At 45.1% G+C, this 18,997-nt stretch overlaps 1 protein-coding gene and 1 long non-coding RNA gene across 2 annotated transcripts in view; both read left to right on the top strand.

Annotated features, from left to right (window-relative positions):
• LOC142074860 (uncharacterized) overlaps positions 1 to 18,997 on the top strand; it is a 602,395-nt gene that overhangs the window by 355,906 nt on the left and 227,492 nt on the right. The gene's annotated exons all lie outside the window — the stretch shown is intronic.
• The window catches only part of LOC142074698 (creatine kinase S-type, mitochondrial-like), a 31,466-nt gene continuing 30,272 nt past the window's right edge, over positions 17,804 to 18,997 (top strand). Inside the window, exon 1 of the mRNA XM_075135494.1 lies at positions 17,804 to 17,955. Within this exon, the coding sequence (XP_074991595.1) occupies positions 17,804 to 17,955 (152 nt within the window). The remainder of the gene's footprint in view (positions 17,956 to 18,997) is intronic.

The following is an 18,997-nucleotide window of genomic DNA, read 5'->3' as shown; positions in this document are numbered from 1 at the left end:
AGTGCTTGAATGTCCCACCACCCATTGCTCTCAGCGTAGTCTTTAGCAGTCCATTGTACCGTTCGATTTTCCCGGAGGCTGGTGCATGGTAGGGGATGTGATAGACCCACTCAATGCCGTGCTCTTTGGCCCAGGTGTCTATGAGGGTGTTTCGGAAATGAGTCCCGTTGTCTGACTCAATTCTTTCTGGGGTGCCATGTCGCCACAGGACTTGCTTTTCAAGGCCCAGGATGGTGTTCCGTGCAGTGGCATGTGGCACAGGGTATGTTTCCAGCCATCTGGTGGTTGCTTCCACCATGGTGAGCACATAGCGCTTGCCGTGCCGGGTTTGTGGGAGTGTGATATAATCAATCTGCCAGGCCTCCCCATATTTATATTTCAAACATCGTCCCCCATACCAAAGAGGCGTACTTTTACAGCCAGGTTCTCTACCCGGGCAGCAATATCTTGCCACAATGCGGCAGCCCAGATGGGTTTACCCCTGCGCTGCCAGTTGTTCTGCTTCCACTGCTGCAGCCACCCCCACAGGGCATTTGCCACCATCCATGAGTCAGTATAGAGATAAAGTACTGGCCATTTTTCTCGTTCAGCAATGTCCTAGGCCAGCTGGATGGCTTTCACCTCTGCAAACTGGCTCGACTCACCTTCTCCTTCAGCAGTTTCTGCAACTTGGCGTTTAGGACTCCATACCGCAGCTTTCCACCTCCGATGCTTCCCCACAAGGCGACAGGACCCATCAGTGAACAGGGCATATGGCTTCTCATTTTCTGGTAGTTTATTATACAGTGGGGCCTCTTCAGCACGTGTCACCTCCTCCTCTGGGGATATGCCAAAATCTTTGCCTTCTGGCCAGTTCGTGATCACCTCCAAGATTCCTGGGCGACTGGGGTTTCCTATTCGGGCCCGTTGTGTGATCAGTGCGACCCACTTACTCCACGTAGCATCGGTTGCATGATGTGTAGAGGGGACCCTCCCTTTGAACATCCAGCCCAGCACCGGCAGTCGGGGTGCCAGGAGGAGCTGTGCTTCAGTACCAACCACTTCCGAAGCAGCTTGAACCCCTTCATATGCTGCCAATATCTCCTTCTCAGTTGGAGTGTAGCGGGCCTCGGATCCTCTGTATCCCCGACTCCAGAACCCTAAGGGTCGACCTCGAGTCTCCCCTGGGGCTTTCTGCCAGAGGCTCCAGGTAGGGCCATTCTCCCCGGCTGCGGTGTAGAGCACATTCTTCACATCTTGTCCTGCCCGGACTGGCCCAAGGGCTACTGCCTGAACTATCTCCCGTTTAATTTGTTCAAAGGCTTGTTGTTGCTCAGGGCCCCATTTGAAGTCGTTCTTCTTCTGAGTCACGTGATAGAGGGGGCTTACGATCTGACTGTAATTTGGGATATGCGTTCTCCAAAAGCCCACAACGCCTAAGAAAGCTTGTGTTTCCTTTTTGCTAGTTGGTGGGGACATGGCTGTTATTTTGTTGATCACATCTGTTGGGATCTGACGACGTCCATCTTGCCATTTTATTCCTAAAAACTGGACCTCCTGTGCAGGTCCCTTGACCTTACTTTGTTTTATGGCAAAGCCGGCCTTCAGAAGGATTTGAATTATTTTCTTCCCTTTCTCAAAAACTTCTTCTGCTGTGTTGCCCCATACGATGATGTCATCAATGTATTGCAGGTGTTCTGGAGCCTCACCCTGTTCCAGTGTGGTGTGGATCAGCCCATGGCAAATGGTAGGGCTGTGTTTCCACCCCTGGGGCAGTCAGTTCCAGGTGTACTGGACGCCCCTCCAAGTGAAAGCAAACTGTGGCCTGCACTCTGCTGCCAAAGGGATTGAGAAGAAGGCATTAGCAATGTCACTTGTGGCGTGCCACTTGGCTGCCTTTGACTCCAGTTCGTATTGGAGTTCTAGCATGTCCGGCACGGCAGCACTCAGTGGCGGCGTGACTTCGTTCAGGCCACGATAATCTACTGTTAGTCTCCACTCTCCATTAGACTTTCGCACTGGCCATATGGGACTGTTGAAGGGTGAGCGAGTCTTGCTGATCACTCCTTGGCTCTCCAGTCGAGGAATAAGCTCATGGATGGGGATCAGAGAGTCTCAGTTAGTGCGATATTGTCGCCGGTGCACTGTTGTGGTAGCGATTGGTACCTGTTGTTCTTCAACCCTCAGCAACCCCACAACAGAAGGGTCCTCCGAGAGACCGGGCAAGGTGGACAGCTGTTTAATTTCCTCCGTCTCCAGGGCAGCTATACCAAAAGCCCACCGGTACCCTTTTGGGTCCTTGAAATACCCTCTCCTGAGGTAGTCTATGCCAAGGATGCACGGAGCCTCTGGGCCAGTCACAATGGGGTGCTTCTGCCACTCATTCCCGGTCAGGCTCACTTCGGCCTCCAATACAGTTAACTCTTGGGATCCCCCTGTCACTCCAGAAATACAAATGGGTTCTGCCCCTTTATAGCCTGATGGCATCAGGGTACACTGTGCACCAGTGTCTACGAGAGCCTTATACTCCTGTGGGTCTGATGTGCCAGGCCATCGAATCCACACAGTCCAGTAAACCCGGTTGTCCCTTTCCTCCACCTGGCCAGAGGCAGGGCCCCTCTAGTTCTGGTCATAGTATCCATCTCTCACTTCTTGCAAACGTGAGTCAAGAATTTCTTCATTGCAATTACAATCCAAAGTAAGATCAGCCCTTCTACTCTGTCTGGGGAACTGTTCACTGGAAACTGGACCGTCGTGAGACAGGTTTTTCCTGACAACTGGAGCAGCATTTTTCCTGGGAGAACCCCCTTGTGTGATTGTTTTTCCTTGCAACTCACGTACACGTGCCTCTAGGGTCAAGGTAGGTTTTCCATCCCACTGCCTCGTGTCCTCTCCGTGGTCATGCAGGTAAAACCACAGGGTGCCCCGGGGTGTGTACTTTCTATATCCTCTCTCTTGAGGAGAAAAACGCTGACTCCTAATGGCTGAGATACTGGTCCGTACAGGTGGAGAATAGGACATATCCTCTTTGAGTTGCTGGACCTCCCGGGACAGTTTCTCCACAGCCGAGACAAGGGAGGAGGAGATAGTTTCTTCAAAATCCCGAAGTCTGCTAACCACCTCATCCACCGTTGGTGCTTCTTCCTCTTTCCAGCACAGTACTGCCAACGAACTGGCATACGATGCTGGTGCGCTCCGTACCAACTTCCGCCACATGGGTCGGGTGCACTGGACGTCATCTGGATCTTTGGGTGTTCGGGTGTCGTCCAGGTCACTATAAACCACCTCCAGCACGCCTAGTTCTCTCAGGTACTGGATACCTCTCTCCATAGTGGTCCATTTGCTTGGGCGATATATAACATCTTCCTTGAAGGGATACCTTTCCTTTACGCCTGACAGCAGTCGCCTCCAGAGGCTGAGGACCTGTGTCCCTTGTCCAATTGCTTTGTCAATACCCGCTTCCCTAGCAAGGGATCCCAGCTGTTTGGCCTCCTTCCCCTCTAATTCCAGGCTACTGGCCCCATTATCCCAGCATCGGAGCAGCCAGGTAACAATATGCTCGCCTGGACGACGGCCGAAATCTTTCCACATATCTCGCAACTCATTCAGGGATAAGGATCGGGTGGTTTCCGTCTCATTTATGAGTTCTTCCTCTTCCTCCTCCCCTCCTCGTGATGGCCCTGCTTTTCCATCATCCTTTTCTACATGACCTGACTTCCGCTTCAAAGATTTCTTCTTCTGTACAGGGGCGACGGATACCAGCGACGGTTGGTCCTCTGGTTCAGCTGTAGTACCCGTCGCGAGGGTCTGGGTAGCTGCAGTGCCTGTCGCGGGGGTTGGAGTATTTGTAGTGCCTGTTGCCGGGGTTTGAGTGGCTGCAGTGCTTGTCGCACTGGTTGGAGTGACTGCAGTGACTGTTGGCGGAGTTTGAGTAGCTGCAGTGCCTGTTGCGGGGGTTGGAGTAACTGTAGTGACTGTTGCCGGGGTCTGAGTAGCCATAGTGGTTGTTGTGCGGGTTGAAGTAGCTACAGTGCCTGTCGTGGGGGTTTGAGTAGTCACTGTATCTGTTGCTGGGGTTGATCTCTGGACAGTATTCCTGAATAGCTGTTTAACTCTAAACAAGGCCTGAACCACATTCAGGAGACATAGCAATAGGAACATGCTTGTTTGAACATCCCAAGGATATTCAAAATTCTCAGGGAATATTGTGGACGTCGTCATGAAGAGGATAGAAGAAAAAGGAGTTTCTGAAGATATGGAAGGGAAGGTGAACAAGTGGGAGAAAGTGTCCCATCCTGTCTCCCCACTAAATTCATCCTCCGAGGTGAAGACGTAAGAAGTGTAATTATTAATAGTTTCCAAAAGATAGCTCCCGAAGAACAGGAATGATGGCAGTGCTGAGTACAGGCTCGTGACCAATAATTTTATCATAACATAAAGCCAGGTCACACAGTATAGCAAAGCAATGACCTTAATCCATTTCCCAGAGATGACCAACCCCACATACAAACTGATAATCAGCAGTATAGACAGCCAGTAAGGTGCTACATACCACAACTGCAAGAACAGATCCAAAAACTCTGAGAGCAAATAAATCAACATTGTGAACATCGAGTACTAAACTGATATAATGAATGCTTATAACAAATTTGCTTTAACCCGTTCGGGTCAGATGTGTCGTTATCTCAACCCTTCGTGCCCCACGTTGGGCGCCAAAAAGGACTGCGTGGTTTAACCTGGCAGGCAGCCAAATACCACGCAGCCGCTCACTCACTCCCCCCACCCCCAGCGGGACGGGGAGAGAATCGGAAGGGTAAGAGTGAGGAAAACTCGTGGGTTGAGATAAAGACAGTTTAATAGAACAGGGGGAAAAAAAAAAGGAAAATAATAATGATAATGATAAAATATACAAAATGAGTGATGCACAATGCAATTGCTCACCACCCGCGCTGACCGATAACCAAGTAGCGATCGCTACTTCCTGGATCACGCCTACCCTTCATATACTGAGCATGACGTCACATGGTATGGAATACCCCATTGGCCAGCTGGGCTGGCTGTCCTGATTATGTTCCCTCCCATCTTGTGTACCTAGCTCAGTCAGTAGGCACGGGAGCTGCCCTTGGACTAGGAGGGCACTTAGCAACAACTGAAAACATCAGTGTGTTATCAACATTCTCCTCATACTAAATCCAAAACACAGCACTAGGAAGAAATTTAACCCTATCCCAGCCGAAACCAGGACACCGGTGGATGAGGAATTGGTTGGATGGACGCATCCAGAGGGTAGTGGTCAACGGCTCAATGTCCAGATGGAGATCGGTGACTAGTGGTGTCCCTCAGGGGTCCGTATTGGGACCAGTCCTGTTTAATATCTTCATCAATGACATAGACAGAGGGATCGAGTGCACCCTCAGCAAGTTTGCAGACGACACCAAGCTGAGTGGTGCGGTTGACACGCCTGAGGGACGGGATGCCATCCAGAGGGACCTGGACAAGCTCGAGAAGTGGGCCCGTGTGAACCTCCTGAGGTTCAACAAGGCCAAGTGCAGGGTCCTGCATCTGGGTCGGGGCAACCCCCGGTATCAATACAGGCTGGGGGATGAAGGCATTGAGAGCAGCCCTGCCGAGAAGGACTTGGGGGTACTGGTGGACAAAAGGCTGGTCATGAGCCGGCAATGTGCGCTCGCAGCCCAGAAGGCCAACCGTATCCTGGGCTGCATCAAAAGAAGCATGGCCAGCAGCTCGAGGGAGGGGATTCTGCCCCTCTACTCTGCTCTGGTGAGACCCCCCCTGCAGTACTGCGTCCAGCTCTGGAGCCCTCAGCAGAGGAAAGACATGGACCTGTTGGAGTGGGTCCAGAGGAGGCCATGAAAATGATCAGGAGGATGGAACACCTCTCCTATGAGGACAGGCTGAGAGAGTTGGGGTTATTCAACCTGGAGAAGAGAAGGCTCCGGGGAGACCTTATTGCGGCCTTTCAGTACTTAAAGGGGGCTTATAAGAAAGATGGGGACAGACTTTTTAGCAGGGCCTATTGCAACAGGACAAGGGGGAATGGTTTTAAACTAAAAGAGGGTAGATTTAGACAAGATATAAGGAAGAAATTTTTTACGATGAGGGTGGTGAAACACTGGCACAGGTTGCCCAGAGAGGTGGTAGATGCCCCATCCCTGGAAACATTCAAGGTCAGGTTGGACGGGGCTCTGAGCAACCTGATCTAGTTGAAGATGTCCCTGCCCATGGCAGGGGGGTTGGACTAGATGACCTTTAAAGGTCCCTTCCAACCCAAACTATTCTATGATTCTATGATTCTATGATTCTACAATGTCTCCCATACCTGTATGCTCTTTAATTCTTACCCATAAGCTCTCAATTGGCTCATCATCCATCCCCAGGCAGACCTCCATACATTCCAGTTGTTCTCTAACATAAAGGGCAACTCCCTCTCCTTTTCTTCCCGTACTGTTTTTCCTAAAGAGCCTGTATCCCTCCATTGCAACACTCTAGTCTTGGTAGCCATCCCACCACGTCTCTGTGATCCCAACAAGATCGTAGCCCTGCAACTTTGCACAGATCTCTAATTCCTCTTGTTTATCCCCCATACTGCATGCATTAGTGTACAGGCACTTTAGAGAGGCACCCCAGCATGTTAATTTCCCAGAAGGATTTTGGGGATTTCTCCATGTCCTGGTTTCGGCTAGGATAGAGTTAAATTTCTTCCTAGTGCTGTGTTTTGGATTTAGTATGAGAAGAATGTTGATAACATACTGATGTTTTCAGTTGTTGCTAAGTACCCTGCTAGTCAAGGACATTCAGCTTCCATGCTCTGGAAGAGGCTGGGAGGGAGCATAGCCGGGACAGCTGGCCCAGCTGGCCAAACGGGGTGTTCCATACCATATGACGTCATGCTCAGTATATGAATCGTAGGCGTGTTCCAGGAAGTAGCGATCGCTACTTGGTTATCGGTCAGCGGGTGGTGAGCAATTGCATTGTGCATCACTCACTTTGTATATTCTATTATTATTATTATTGTTATTATTAATATTAATAATAATAATAATAATTTTTCTGTTCTATTAAACTGTCTTTATCTCAATCCATGAATTTTACTTTTTTTCCTCCCAATTCTCCCCCCATCCCACTGCAGGGTGGGGAGTGAGCGAGCGGCTATGTGGTGTTTAGCTGCCTGCCAGGTTAAACCACAACACTCCACAACAGTGCCTTGTAGACACTTCATTGCTTGCATGCAAATGCTGGATGTGACCCTGCTTAAGCCTCATTTTTTTGGTTTTGTGATCCTTTTCTGTCACATCACCCCAGGCCCTTTGCTCGTCTACCCTGTCCATCACTCCCTCACAGGGGTCCTGGTTTAAAACCCTCCTTGCCAGGTCAGCCCCCAGTCAGCCATCCTTCTGGCAAAGATAGGTTTGCCCCAGTTAGTGAGGTAGATCCCATCTCTACCAAGCAGACACTGATCCTCAGACAGGGTCCCATGGTCATAGAAACCAAAACCCTGTTGCCAAGACCAATTCCGCAGCCAGTTATTGACCTGTAATATCCTCCTCACGCCTTTACTCTTACTGGCAGAATTGAGGAGAGCATCACCTGGGTCCACATGCCCTTGACTACTGCCCCCAGAGCTCTGTAGTCACTCCAGAATCATACTTTTCTGAGGACTGTAGTCATCACTCCATATTTGCAGTTCGGAGAATTCTGTGATTCTTAAAAGGGGTCAAAACTTTTTAGGCAATTAACAGAGCTTGAACTTCTAGTGATCTGCCGTGGCCCCAAAGGGCTAATATGATATTTTAATGCATTAATTGTTTAGTAGCTGTAGAGGTGTTCTGCTCCTTCTATTTTGGGGACTTGGTGCTTTGCACCAGGTGGTGCTGTTTTGTTATGATCACAGTAAGAAAAGCACTCTGTAAAGTATCATTTAAAATGCTATTTATTAGAGCTAACACTATAAAGAAAGAAATAATAATATAGGTAATCTTACATCCCTTTAGATGCTGGGAACCCCGAGTTATGCAGCATCTAACGGGCCTCTGATCCACACACAGCATGTCGTGCAGACCCTGTCCGTAGAAAGGGTTTTCCCATTTTGGTCATTCCAGCTATTATAGGCTTTTCTTAAAAGGAATCAACTCTATTCATCATTTCTACTGGCAAATAGAAATTATATTCTCATGAGAACTTCTTTCTGCACTGTTAGATAAAGCCAAGGCCACGCAGGTGGCGTAATCGCGGGTACCAAGTAGGCACTACCTGCCGGCTCCTCTGGTACAGTGAGCTGGCTGAGTTTATCCTGCGGCCAAGGGATTTGTGCAGCACAGCACAGGCCTGAAGGCCATGTTGTACGTGCAGCACAGCATGGGCCTGGGCCTACCCAGGTTAACCGTTATGTGGATCACTAACTAACTCCTCGATGTCCAATGGTCTTCCAGTCAGGATCACTACACTTATAACAACCATTACTGGAATCCAGTGACTGTTCTGGTATCAGGAGGATGTTGGGAATGAAAATAAAATGGAAAGAGTTCAGGGAAGAGCCAAAGAGTGATTAAGAAATTTGAAAAAATAATTTTTTGAAAAAAAAAAACAACTGATGGAAAGACATTAAAAAAAAAGCTAGTCATTAAGTAGCTACATATAAAGCATATAATTAGTAGACATTAAACAATAAACTGATAAAGTCATAACAAAGGCCAATGATTCAAAATTGAAGACAAACAAGTGCAAACAAGAAGTAAGGTATGATTTTTATTTATTTTTAACTCAGAGATTGATTAACCTTTGGAACTCCATTAGCTTCTCAGGACCATATTCTCTCTGGATAGTTTTAAATTCAAGATGGATGCTTTTCTAATGGAGGTGTTTTCCTTCCAACACACTGGATTAGTTTAGGAAAACCCTGGATTATTTTTCAGAGGGCTAAAACTGATAATCATGAAAGTTCTGATCTTGAAAAATCTTCTCTTTCCCCTTCAATAAATGCATTATAAGCATCTATGAGAAAATGGTTTTTCTATCACCATGAGCGCTAGGGAAGATCCTTAGTAAACTTCTATACCAAAAAAAGTGTGTTCTATTGTTTTTAAGGCTATACAATGGTAAATGTTCACTGATGAAAGTGAAATACTTTTAGTGGAGACCTAGTAATACTGCAGTGAAATCTGAATCACAGCATGGTATTTCTGGTAAAGTGTTCTTACAAAACCTTGCATATTGTAACTATGCCTTTGACTGGGAAAATTACCATTCTCTGAATCTACACTGGTGGTGATGGTACAAATTTATTGTTAGTGCAGATTGACATGTTCTGTGGGAAAAAAACCTACCAAATGTTCATGATTTGTGGTCAGATTTGGCAAATAGTTTTGATTAGAATCTTTTTAGGTGGAGAAACATTCAGTTTAGACACTTTCAGAATGAATCTTTTTGAAGTTTTGTTTCCATACAATATGTTGTTTAGAAATCAATCTATTTTTTAAAGGAGAAAAAAATTGTGAAAAACAAAAGTCTTGTTTCCTGTTAAATAAAGTGTCTTGTTCATTACCCACCCTATTTATTTAAAAGTTCTTTGTTTTGGTTGCTGAACTAAAAATGTCATGTTTTTGTGCAAATCTACTTTCTGATTGTATGTGGACTACCTGTGTAATGCATAACGTGCTTAATTTGTGCTGCAGTATTATATGCATTTAGATTCAGAACTATAGCCCATCCTTGTGGCAAGAAGTGTTAATTAAATTAGGAGTTTCACCATTTTGATAGAAACATAACATACTCCATTCCACAGAAGTCCAGATGATATTTTTCTTCCCATTAAAAAAAATCTGTCATGTTCTCCTAGACCTTTTGCATTTGACAGTTTTGAGAATGATTGTTCCTAAAATTGCTATGCCAACCTCCAGTCAGAAGTTCCTACCTACCTAAGGTGCAAGATCAAGCCAGCTACCATCTTCCAATTCCTGCAGATGTCAACTGCGTGATGCTATGATTGATGCTTGTCAGATCACTTTCTTAGCAGACTCACCTTTTTTGCAGGAGCAATTTAGTTTAGAAAGCTGAGGCACTTACTAGTAAAGACAGAAACTGAACTTCTGCTCACAGAACTATAAAGTTTAGGGAAGTAAATGTTAGGATGAGGACTGCTGGGTTTAAGTTCTAACAAGAGACCTTTAGTTAGATATTAGTTTTTTTTTTTTTAAAAAGGAGCCCATCTTACTCTGATTTTTTTTTAAGGTAGTTAACCTACACAGGCTGTGGAATCTCCAGTGTTGGAAGCTTTAAAGAGATCTTAGACAAGGATCTGTCAGGTAAAGTAGAGCCTGCCTTTCAGTAAGGGAAGACTTTTCTGTGATTCAGGAAGGCAAAGTATTCTAGGGACAGGGAATGCAACCAGAATGGAAGAGAACATTGCCAAAAAGAAATATACTTGGGTTATGGGCCTTTTTTTTAAATTCAAAAAGGAAAATAATTTTATGTGTATAAAATCTGCCTTTGATCAGGTGTCCAAAATGTTGTTCCCAAAGTTACAGATCCATTTAATGCATCAAATCCTCAACGGGCCAGAAAACTGCTAATGCTGCCTGAGTAAGGGAGGAAGGGAACAAGAAAACTGTCACTACTGAGAGCGTCTGCCTTAGGGGTTAAAGCTTTGCATTGAACATGTAGACAAACATAAGCATAAAGAAGAGCAAGGATGGGGTCCTCATACTCATTCTGCAGAAGTAAGGTACAACCAAGTGGTACAACTTCTCTGTATTTCCTGGATCAGCTATGGCACAAAGCCTCCACCATTTGAGTTACAGAAAAAGTCTCTTTGCTTTTTTAAACTAGCTTCCTTTCTCTCAGGTTCATCCATTTCTTTTTCCAGGTGGTTTATTTTACTTTCTTTTCACAGACTGTGATTTCCGTGACTACAATATACCTCAGGTACACAGTGTAGTTCAACATAAAAGTTGAGGATGCCAGCTATCCACAGTGGATATCGTTTGCACATCAAATTCTGTGAAAGAATTGCACTCTGCTCTGCTGCTCTCGGGATCAGGTGCTCTCTTATCTAATAAATGTCACAAGTACAAAATGAAAGACACAAGAACAGAAGCACTGAAATAGCAGCTATAGAGCCTTTAGCTTTTAACAACTTGAGTGAGCACAGTTTGTCCCCCAAAGAAATTACAGAGAACAACTTCTAGCATACTTCACACTCACAGAACTCCTGTGTAGTTCTCAGCTCCTCAAGAACAGATTAATTCCAAGTACATAGCTAAGAACACACTGTGATTAGCTTCCAGTCACAGACCATAACATCATACTGAAATGTATAGTGATTTTCTTGTTGGAATGTTGCTTCTATCTGTTGTGCATACTACATCATTGGAAAAGGCTCCAAGGTAGAAAATTATGCAGTCAGCCAATCAGTAGCTGCTGTTACAAAGCATAGGACTTTCATGTCACATCTCATTAATATAAGGAATGGAGGTTATGTAAAAACAACTATCAGCAAAGAGTATCCTTGCCAGCAGATACATGACATAACTAAATATAATGGCCTAAGGCTGCTAACTACCTGTTATGCTGTGGTACATTCTGTGGTCAACATGCACAATGCTCTGGTTATTTCTAAAGCATTATAATTATACTATTGTGCCTCACGTGGCTTTCTAAACATATATTGCATGCAATTCCTCTACTTTAATCAGATATATGAACCAGATTTGTCCCTTAAAGTGGCACAGGATTCAGAAGCTACCAAGAATCCAAGCTGGTGGAGACTGATGAGTGTCTGGGGTGGTTGAAGTCATAATGTCATCATCTGCAAGAGGATTTTGACAAATCTGGTTTTCAGGACAGGATTTTGACTGTCAGCCAATTCCCTGCAGTAACAATAGGATCTGTGAAACATAACTATAAATACATAGAGCTGTTATGAAAATACATCCACTGTTTCTGAGACACTTGGGTATGATAATGATAGTTTTCCACAGATTAGTCATAAGCAAATATTTCCAAAGTGTAGGATGGGGATGCTGTATTGTGAAAAAGCAAAAAAAGAACCATCTTCTAAATAAGGAGTAAAGGAAAGGAGTACAAAACCTCTATCACAAACCTGAAACTTGGTTTTGGTTTACAGTCAAACATTGTCCCATTGCATTTGGGAGGGAAAAATCCTGTTGCCAGTCCTGCAACTCTCACTTACCTAAACTAATTCATTAATGGAGTGGAACCATTCCCATAAGGTAAGATAAGGCTATATTGCTGAGCCAAGAAGGAATTATCTGCCTCCTGTCCCATTCATGTATCAATACATATTTCATTATATTCTAGTGTTGTGCAACTAATTCTCAAGGACTTGGAATAGCTGAGGAAGACAGAATGTATTCCTAATGAAAAAAATTTCCTTCTCTGTGTGGTCTCTCCCTATTTCTGTTTTAGGGAAATTCTTTCAATGAAAGAATATTGAAACTTCTTTCAATCAGTCAACACTTTTCTCTGAACAGAAAGTTAGACAGATGTATATTGCATATTGAGGGCATGGAGGAGACAGTTAAGAATAACAAAATTCAGGTATAAAATTATTTAAACAAGATATAGGATATGAAACAAATGACTCAAATTTGAAACACATCTCCTGTGTTTCTCATCTCACATATCACATGACTAAAGTACAAAGTAGATAGTGCTTTGCAAGTCAAATTCTGATTCTGAGGAAGAAAAAAATTCATTCTCTTTTGAGGAAGAAAACATATGCATTCTCTTCTTCAGTCTTTCATAGAACATGCCATTTTCTCTGTTAGACTCAGAGATCTCCTGTACTCTAGACATAATCCCAAAACCATAGCTGCACTCTGAACATACTGCTGGGAATAATTAATAGAGCACACAAATTCCTGGGAAGTATTTTAAGCCTGGATAATCTTGCTGGTGTTACTGTCTCTCTCTGGGCCACTGTTCAGGGATCATTTCTTATGCACAAAGAGACTGCAAGCATGATATATATGACTCAAAATTACAGAGCAATTATATATTGGCCAACACACACACGATATATCTAGCCTAGTAGATATGTGGAAGGGGGTTGAGGACTTCCTCACATGCTATTGTCCTAAGACATGTTTCTTCATTATAGTGATATTTGCTAAGGATGAAATATTAAAAATAAGGTTCCTGTGCTTTGTAAAGCCCTACATATTTATTTCTTCTCTGTTGTAGAGGCTTTTTCAATCCTACTGACACTTCTCTTTTTTTCAGGAGTCCCACAGGCCTCTTCACTTTAGAGGCCAAATCCTTTCCCAGACTTCATCCCTGTCCCTCATAGAGTAGCTGCTGTTAGAAGGGAAGGGGCAGAGTATACATTGCGTAATGTCCCTGACCTTGGCCTGGTTGGCTGGCAGAGAGCAGAGCCTCCATGCCTCCACATTGCAAATCTGGAAAGAGCCTGGATTGTCTTCCCAGAGCAATGTTGCCCACAATGACTTCCTCTCTCCAAACGCCTAGAATCATAGAATCATAGAATCATAGAATCATTAAGGTTGGAAAAGACCTCTAAGATCATCGAGTCCAACCATCAACCCAACACCACCATGCCCACTACACCATGTCCCTAAGCGCCTCATCTACATGTCTTTTAAATACTTCCAGGGATGGTGACTCAACCCATTCCCTGGGCAGCCCGTTCCAAGGCCTGACCACTCTTTCAGTAAAGAAATTTCTCCTAATGTCCAGTCTAAACCTCCCTTGGCGCAACTTGAGGCCATTTCCTCTCGTCCTATCACTAGTTACTTGGGAGAAGAGACCAACACCCACCTCACTACAACCTCCTTTCAGGTAGTTGTAGAGCGCGATGAGGTCTCCCCTCAGCCTCCTCTTCTCCAGGCTAAACAACCCCAGTTCCCTCAGCCACTCCTCATCAGACTTGTGCTCCAGGCCCTTCACCAGCTTCGCTGCCCTTCTCTGGACACGCTCCAGCACCTCAATGTCCTTCTTGGAGTGAGGGGCCCAGAACTGAACACAGTATTCGAGGTGCGGCCTCACCAGTGCCGAGTACAGGGGCACGATCACCTCCCTAGTCCTGCTGGCCACACTATTCCTAATACAGGCCAGGATGCCGTTGGCCTTCTTGGCCACCTGGGCACACTGCCGGCTCATGTTCAGCCAGCTGTCAGCCAGCACCCCCAGGTCCTTTTCCTCTGGGCAGCTTTCCAGCCACTCTTCCCCAAGCCTGTAGCGTTGCCTGGGGTTGTTGTGGCCGAAGTGCAGGACCCGGCACTTGGCCTTGTTGAACCTCATACATTGGCCTCGGCCCATCGATCCAGCCTGTCCAGGTCCCTCTGCAGAGCCTCCTACCCTCGAGCAGATCAACACTCCCGCCCAGCTTGGTGTCATCTGCAAACTTACTGAGGGAGCACTCGATCCCCTCGTCCAGATCGTTGATAAAGATATTGAACAGGACCGGCCCCAGTACTGAGCCCTGGGGAACACCGCTCGTGACTGGCCGCCAACTGGATTTAACTCCGTTCACCACAACTCTCTGGGCTCGGCCGTCCAGCCAGTTTTTTACCCAGCGAAGAGTGTACCTGTCTAGGCCATGAGCCACCAGCTTCTCTAGGAGAATGCTGTGGGAGACAGTGTCAAAGGCTTTACTGAAGTCCAGGTAGACCACATCCACAGCCTTTCCCTCATCCACTAGGCAGGTCACCTGGTCATAGAAGGAGATCAGGTTGGTCAAGCAGGACCTGCCTTCCATGAACCCGTGCTGGCTGGGCCTGATCCCCTGTTTGTCCCGGACATGGCTCGTGAGCGCCCTCAAAACAAACCGCTCCATGATCTTCCCCGGCACCGAGGTCAGGCTGACCGGCCTGTAGTTCCCCGGATCCTCCTTCCGGCCCTTCTTGTAGATGGGCGTCACATTGGCAAGCCTCCAGTCATCCGGGACCTCCCCCATTAACCAGGACTGCTGGTAAATGATGGAGAGCGGCTCGGCAAGCTCCTCCGCCAGCTCCCTCAGTACCCTCGGGTGGATCCCATCCGGCCCCATAGACTTGTGAACGTCCAGGTGGCATAGCAGGTCATGAACTTCTTCCTCTTGGGTTATGGGGCGTTTATCCTGCTCGCCATCCCTGTCTTCCAGCTCAGGGGGCTGAGTGGCCTGAGGATAACTGCTCTGACTATTAAAGACTGATGCAAAGAAGGCGTTAAGTACCTCAGCCTTTTCCTCATCCTTGGTGGCAACGTTCCCCCCCCGCATCCAATAGAGGATGGAGATTCTCCTTGGCTCTCCTTTTGTCATTAATATACTTATAAAAGCATTTTTTGTTGTCTCTCACGACAGTGGCCAGGTTGAGTTCTAGCTGGGTTTTTGCCTTTCTAATTTCCTCTCTGCACGACCTAACGCGATCCCTGTACTCTTCTTGAGTTGCCTGCCCCTTCTTCCACAAGTGATAAACTCTCCTTTTTTTCCTGAGTCCCAGCCAGAGCTCCCCGTTCAGCCAGGCCGGTCGCCTTCCCCGCCCGTTCTTCTTGCGGCACATGGGGACAGCCCGCTCCTGCGCCTTTAAGACTTCCTTCTTGAAGAACGTCCAGCCTTCCTGGACCCCTTTGCCCTTCAGGACTGTCTCCCAAGGGACCCTCTCGACCAGTGTCCTGAGCAGGCCAAAGTCTGCCCTCCAGAAGTCCATGGCAGCGCTTTTGCTGGCCCCCCTCCTTACTTCACCAAGTATCGAGAATTCTACCATTTCATGGTCGCTAAGCCCAAGCCGGCCTCCGACCACCACATCTCCCACCAGTCCTTCTCTGTTTGTGAACAGCAGGTCAAGCGAGGCACCTCCCCTGGTAGACTCGCTTACCAGCTGCGTCAGGAAGTTATCCTCCACACACTCCAGGAACCTCCTCGACTGTTTCCTCTCTGCCGTGTGGTATTTCCAGCAGACGTCTGGAAAGTTGAAGTCCCCCACGAGAACAAGGGCTAGCGACTGGGAGACTTCTGCCAGCCTCTTGTAGAATATTTTGTCTGCCTCCTCGTCCTGGCTAGGTGGTCTATAACAGACTCCCAGCAGGACGTCTGCCTTGTTGGCCTTAAAGCTCTTTTCTTCCCTAGCTCTCTGAAAATCCATGCTACAGGAATTTTATAGGAACATGTCATGAGGCAGGCTCTACATATTTTCATCTTTAAAAGACCCCCCCCTCCCCCACCCTGCTCCTTACACTGAGAACGTTCTTGGATTGCAGCAAGGCCTCTAAATTTGGTATCCATTATGTTCATTCTTATTTTAAAGTTTTGTGCAGTACATGTGGTATAAATGCAAAGGAGAATCTCTCTTTGTCTTGAAGAAGGAAAGGTCTTCATTTCTTGAGAAACAAACATAATCCTAGTTTGGTACCTCAAAGCTGAGCCAGAAACTGCTACTTATAATGTGCCTCTGCTAAGTGACACCTTGTGGCTTGAAGAAGTCCTTTTACTTTGCTTTCTTTAGCCATATTTGTTGTTCTGAAAGATGATTGTATACTTCCATAGTATCCTAAATGTCAAGAATAACAGTACGGATCCAGACCAGGGGTCTTCATAAGCCAGTACTCTGTCCAACAATGGCCATAAGTTGATGCTCAGAGAAGAGAGCAGAACAAACATGATACTCCTTGATACTCTCACAGCTTTCAGCTGTTTTCAGATCAGGGAATTTTGTTAGCCTGTTTTCATTTGTCTGCTTAAAGCCCACAATGAATCTCTTCCATGTACTTGTCCAGTATCCTGTTGAACCCATGTAAATGTCCTGCATCTACATCATCCTTTGACAAGGAGTTCCATAGGTCTATGACAGATTGTGTAAAGATTTACCTACCTTTGTTTTGAATATTGCTCCCACTAGTTGCGTTTGATGGACTATATTCTTATATTGGAAAAGGCAGTGAAGAGTTGATCTCTATCCACATTTCCCATGCCACTCAGGATTTTTAGGTCCCTACCATATCCCTCCTCCAAACTGTCTCTTTTTCAGGCTGATGAGTTCTGGCCTACTTCAACTTTATTCATATGGAAAAAAGCACAAAGTGTTTAACAGGTCAGGCTAGCATGGAAAAGGCACATGAGTGTCTGTAGGTGATAGCACTGAAAGGAATGACCTACCTAATGCCATATCCTGCCACATTTTACTTTTCTGACTGGACAGCCACTTACAGCAGAGTCACCTGGAAGCATTTTCAATAAAAATATAGAACTCACACTTCTGACTTTGCAGGATGCCTTATCCCACCCCATGCCACAAAACCCTGCAATCTACAGTCAGCATTATATAATTGATTATACCATGAAATACTCAAAACCTCAGACTCAAAACCTCCACAAGATTTTAACCTCCTTTCCTATTACCCCTTTCACCAAAATACCAAAATACTCCTTTCACTTTAAATATTTTTTTCTGCTGTTTCTTACTCTGATATTGTACCTTTTTTGTCAGTGGAAAGATGTCTCTGTGTAATGCATTGTTGCTATGAAGCAAGCTAAAGCATTCAATTATGTCCCTAAATCATTAAAACAATTAAAATATTCTGGGTGTTGGGTTTAGAATTGTGCGCTCAATACAGCACTAAAAATTAATTGATTTCCAAGTCTACCAAAGGTACATATATAGAAATACAGTAAATGCTAACCATTTTTCTTAACACACTGTTTCAATGCAAACCAATAATAAAAATTAATTGCTTCTTTTATTGGACTACAGTTAAAAGTGAGGGTTTGATTTTCATTTGCATTGTATGGGGTCTTATGGGTTGATTTTAGGTTGTCTTCTCTTCTAGAAATTGTATCCTTCCAAGACGAATGGCTAGCAGATTCTGTCATCTCCTGGCTGGCCGTGCAACTGCTGCACTCTTTGCAGCAGCAGGCACAGGAGTCCTAACCACTGGGTACCTCCTCAATAAGCAAAACATTAAGGCTGTTTTTCAAGAAAAACGAAAACTCTTCCCTCCAAGGTAAGCACTTTGGGTTAAGTAGTCAGCTGAGCATAGGGCCCAGTTAACTGGGCTAGGCATAGCGTTTAACTCTTTGCAGGAGGAAGATCCCCATTAAAGCTGCAGAGTACCTACTCCCTCATGCAAACACACCATCTATGCGTCAGCATATGGGCTGTTGACTGACAACCTAAAACCCAGCATACTTTATTAATAACCCCAGTTTTAGACAGCACTGACAATGGCCTTCAAGACCAGAAAACAGGGATGTGAGATTGTATCAACACACTCACAAAAACATTGCCAAACAATGACAAGCCTGAAAAACGGTTTAATTTTTAGGCAAAGCACCAAATTAGTCCTTATTTTATCTCATCAGCTCTTGAATGCTTTCAGTGCCTATTGGACTGATTAATTGTATAGATTCTACTATTAAGAACCATGAAAGTATTTTAATTATGCAAGTAGTAAAGAAATCTCTTATATAACTACTGTACTTGAAATATTCCTAATTCTGTTTAAAAACTAGTTGGTTGATGATTAGAAACTAACTACAGATATGTAAGTTGACTTTGCTGGCCATATTTGTGAAAAAACAAAACAAAACAAAACACCAAAAAAAAGGACCAGGCTTTGACAAATTTTTTTTTACGTAGCAAATATTATCTTAGTTCAAATAAATTCTTATAAAAATAATGGAGTTGTGCATAAAGCAAAGTGTTATCAAAACAAGGTAAATGTGATCTGACTCACTTGCAAAAATGCTTTACTAAAGCATAATGTCTTCATTTTCTCTAGTTTATTGTACTGTACAGCTTTTTGTAAATAAAACCATTAAAACAACCCCAAATATTGTAAAAGAGTTAGATTTCCAGCTGATATAGATCAGACAGTTCCACTGATGTCCACAAAGCTGCAAGAACATCTCGGTTCAGAATGAGAGATCTTATCCAGTTAAACGTAATTAATTTCCTACTTGAACAAAACAACGTTAGAGCTCTCTTAATTCTGAATAAGAGTGTCTCATCAGAGATTTAATAGGGTTTAATACACTTTCAAAGAT

Source organism: Calonectris borealis, chromosome W, assembly GCF_964195595.1.
Source record: "Calonectris borealis chromosome W, bCalBor7.hap1.2, whole genome shotgun sequence".
NCBI lineage: Eukaryota > Metazoa > Chordata > Aves > Procellariiformes > Procellariidae > Calonectris > Calonectris borealis.
Note: the sequence above shows the minus strand (reverse complement) of the source record. Positions and strands in the feature narration are given on the sequence as shown.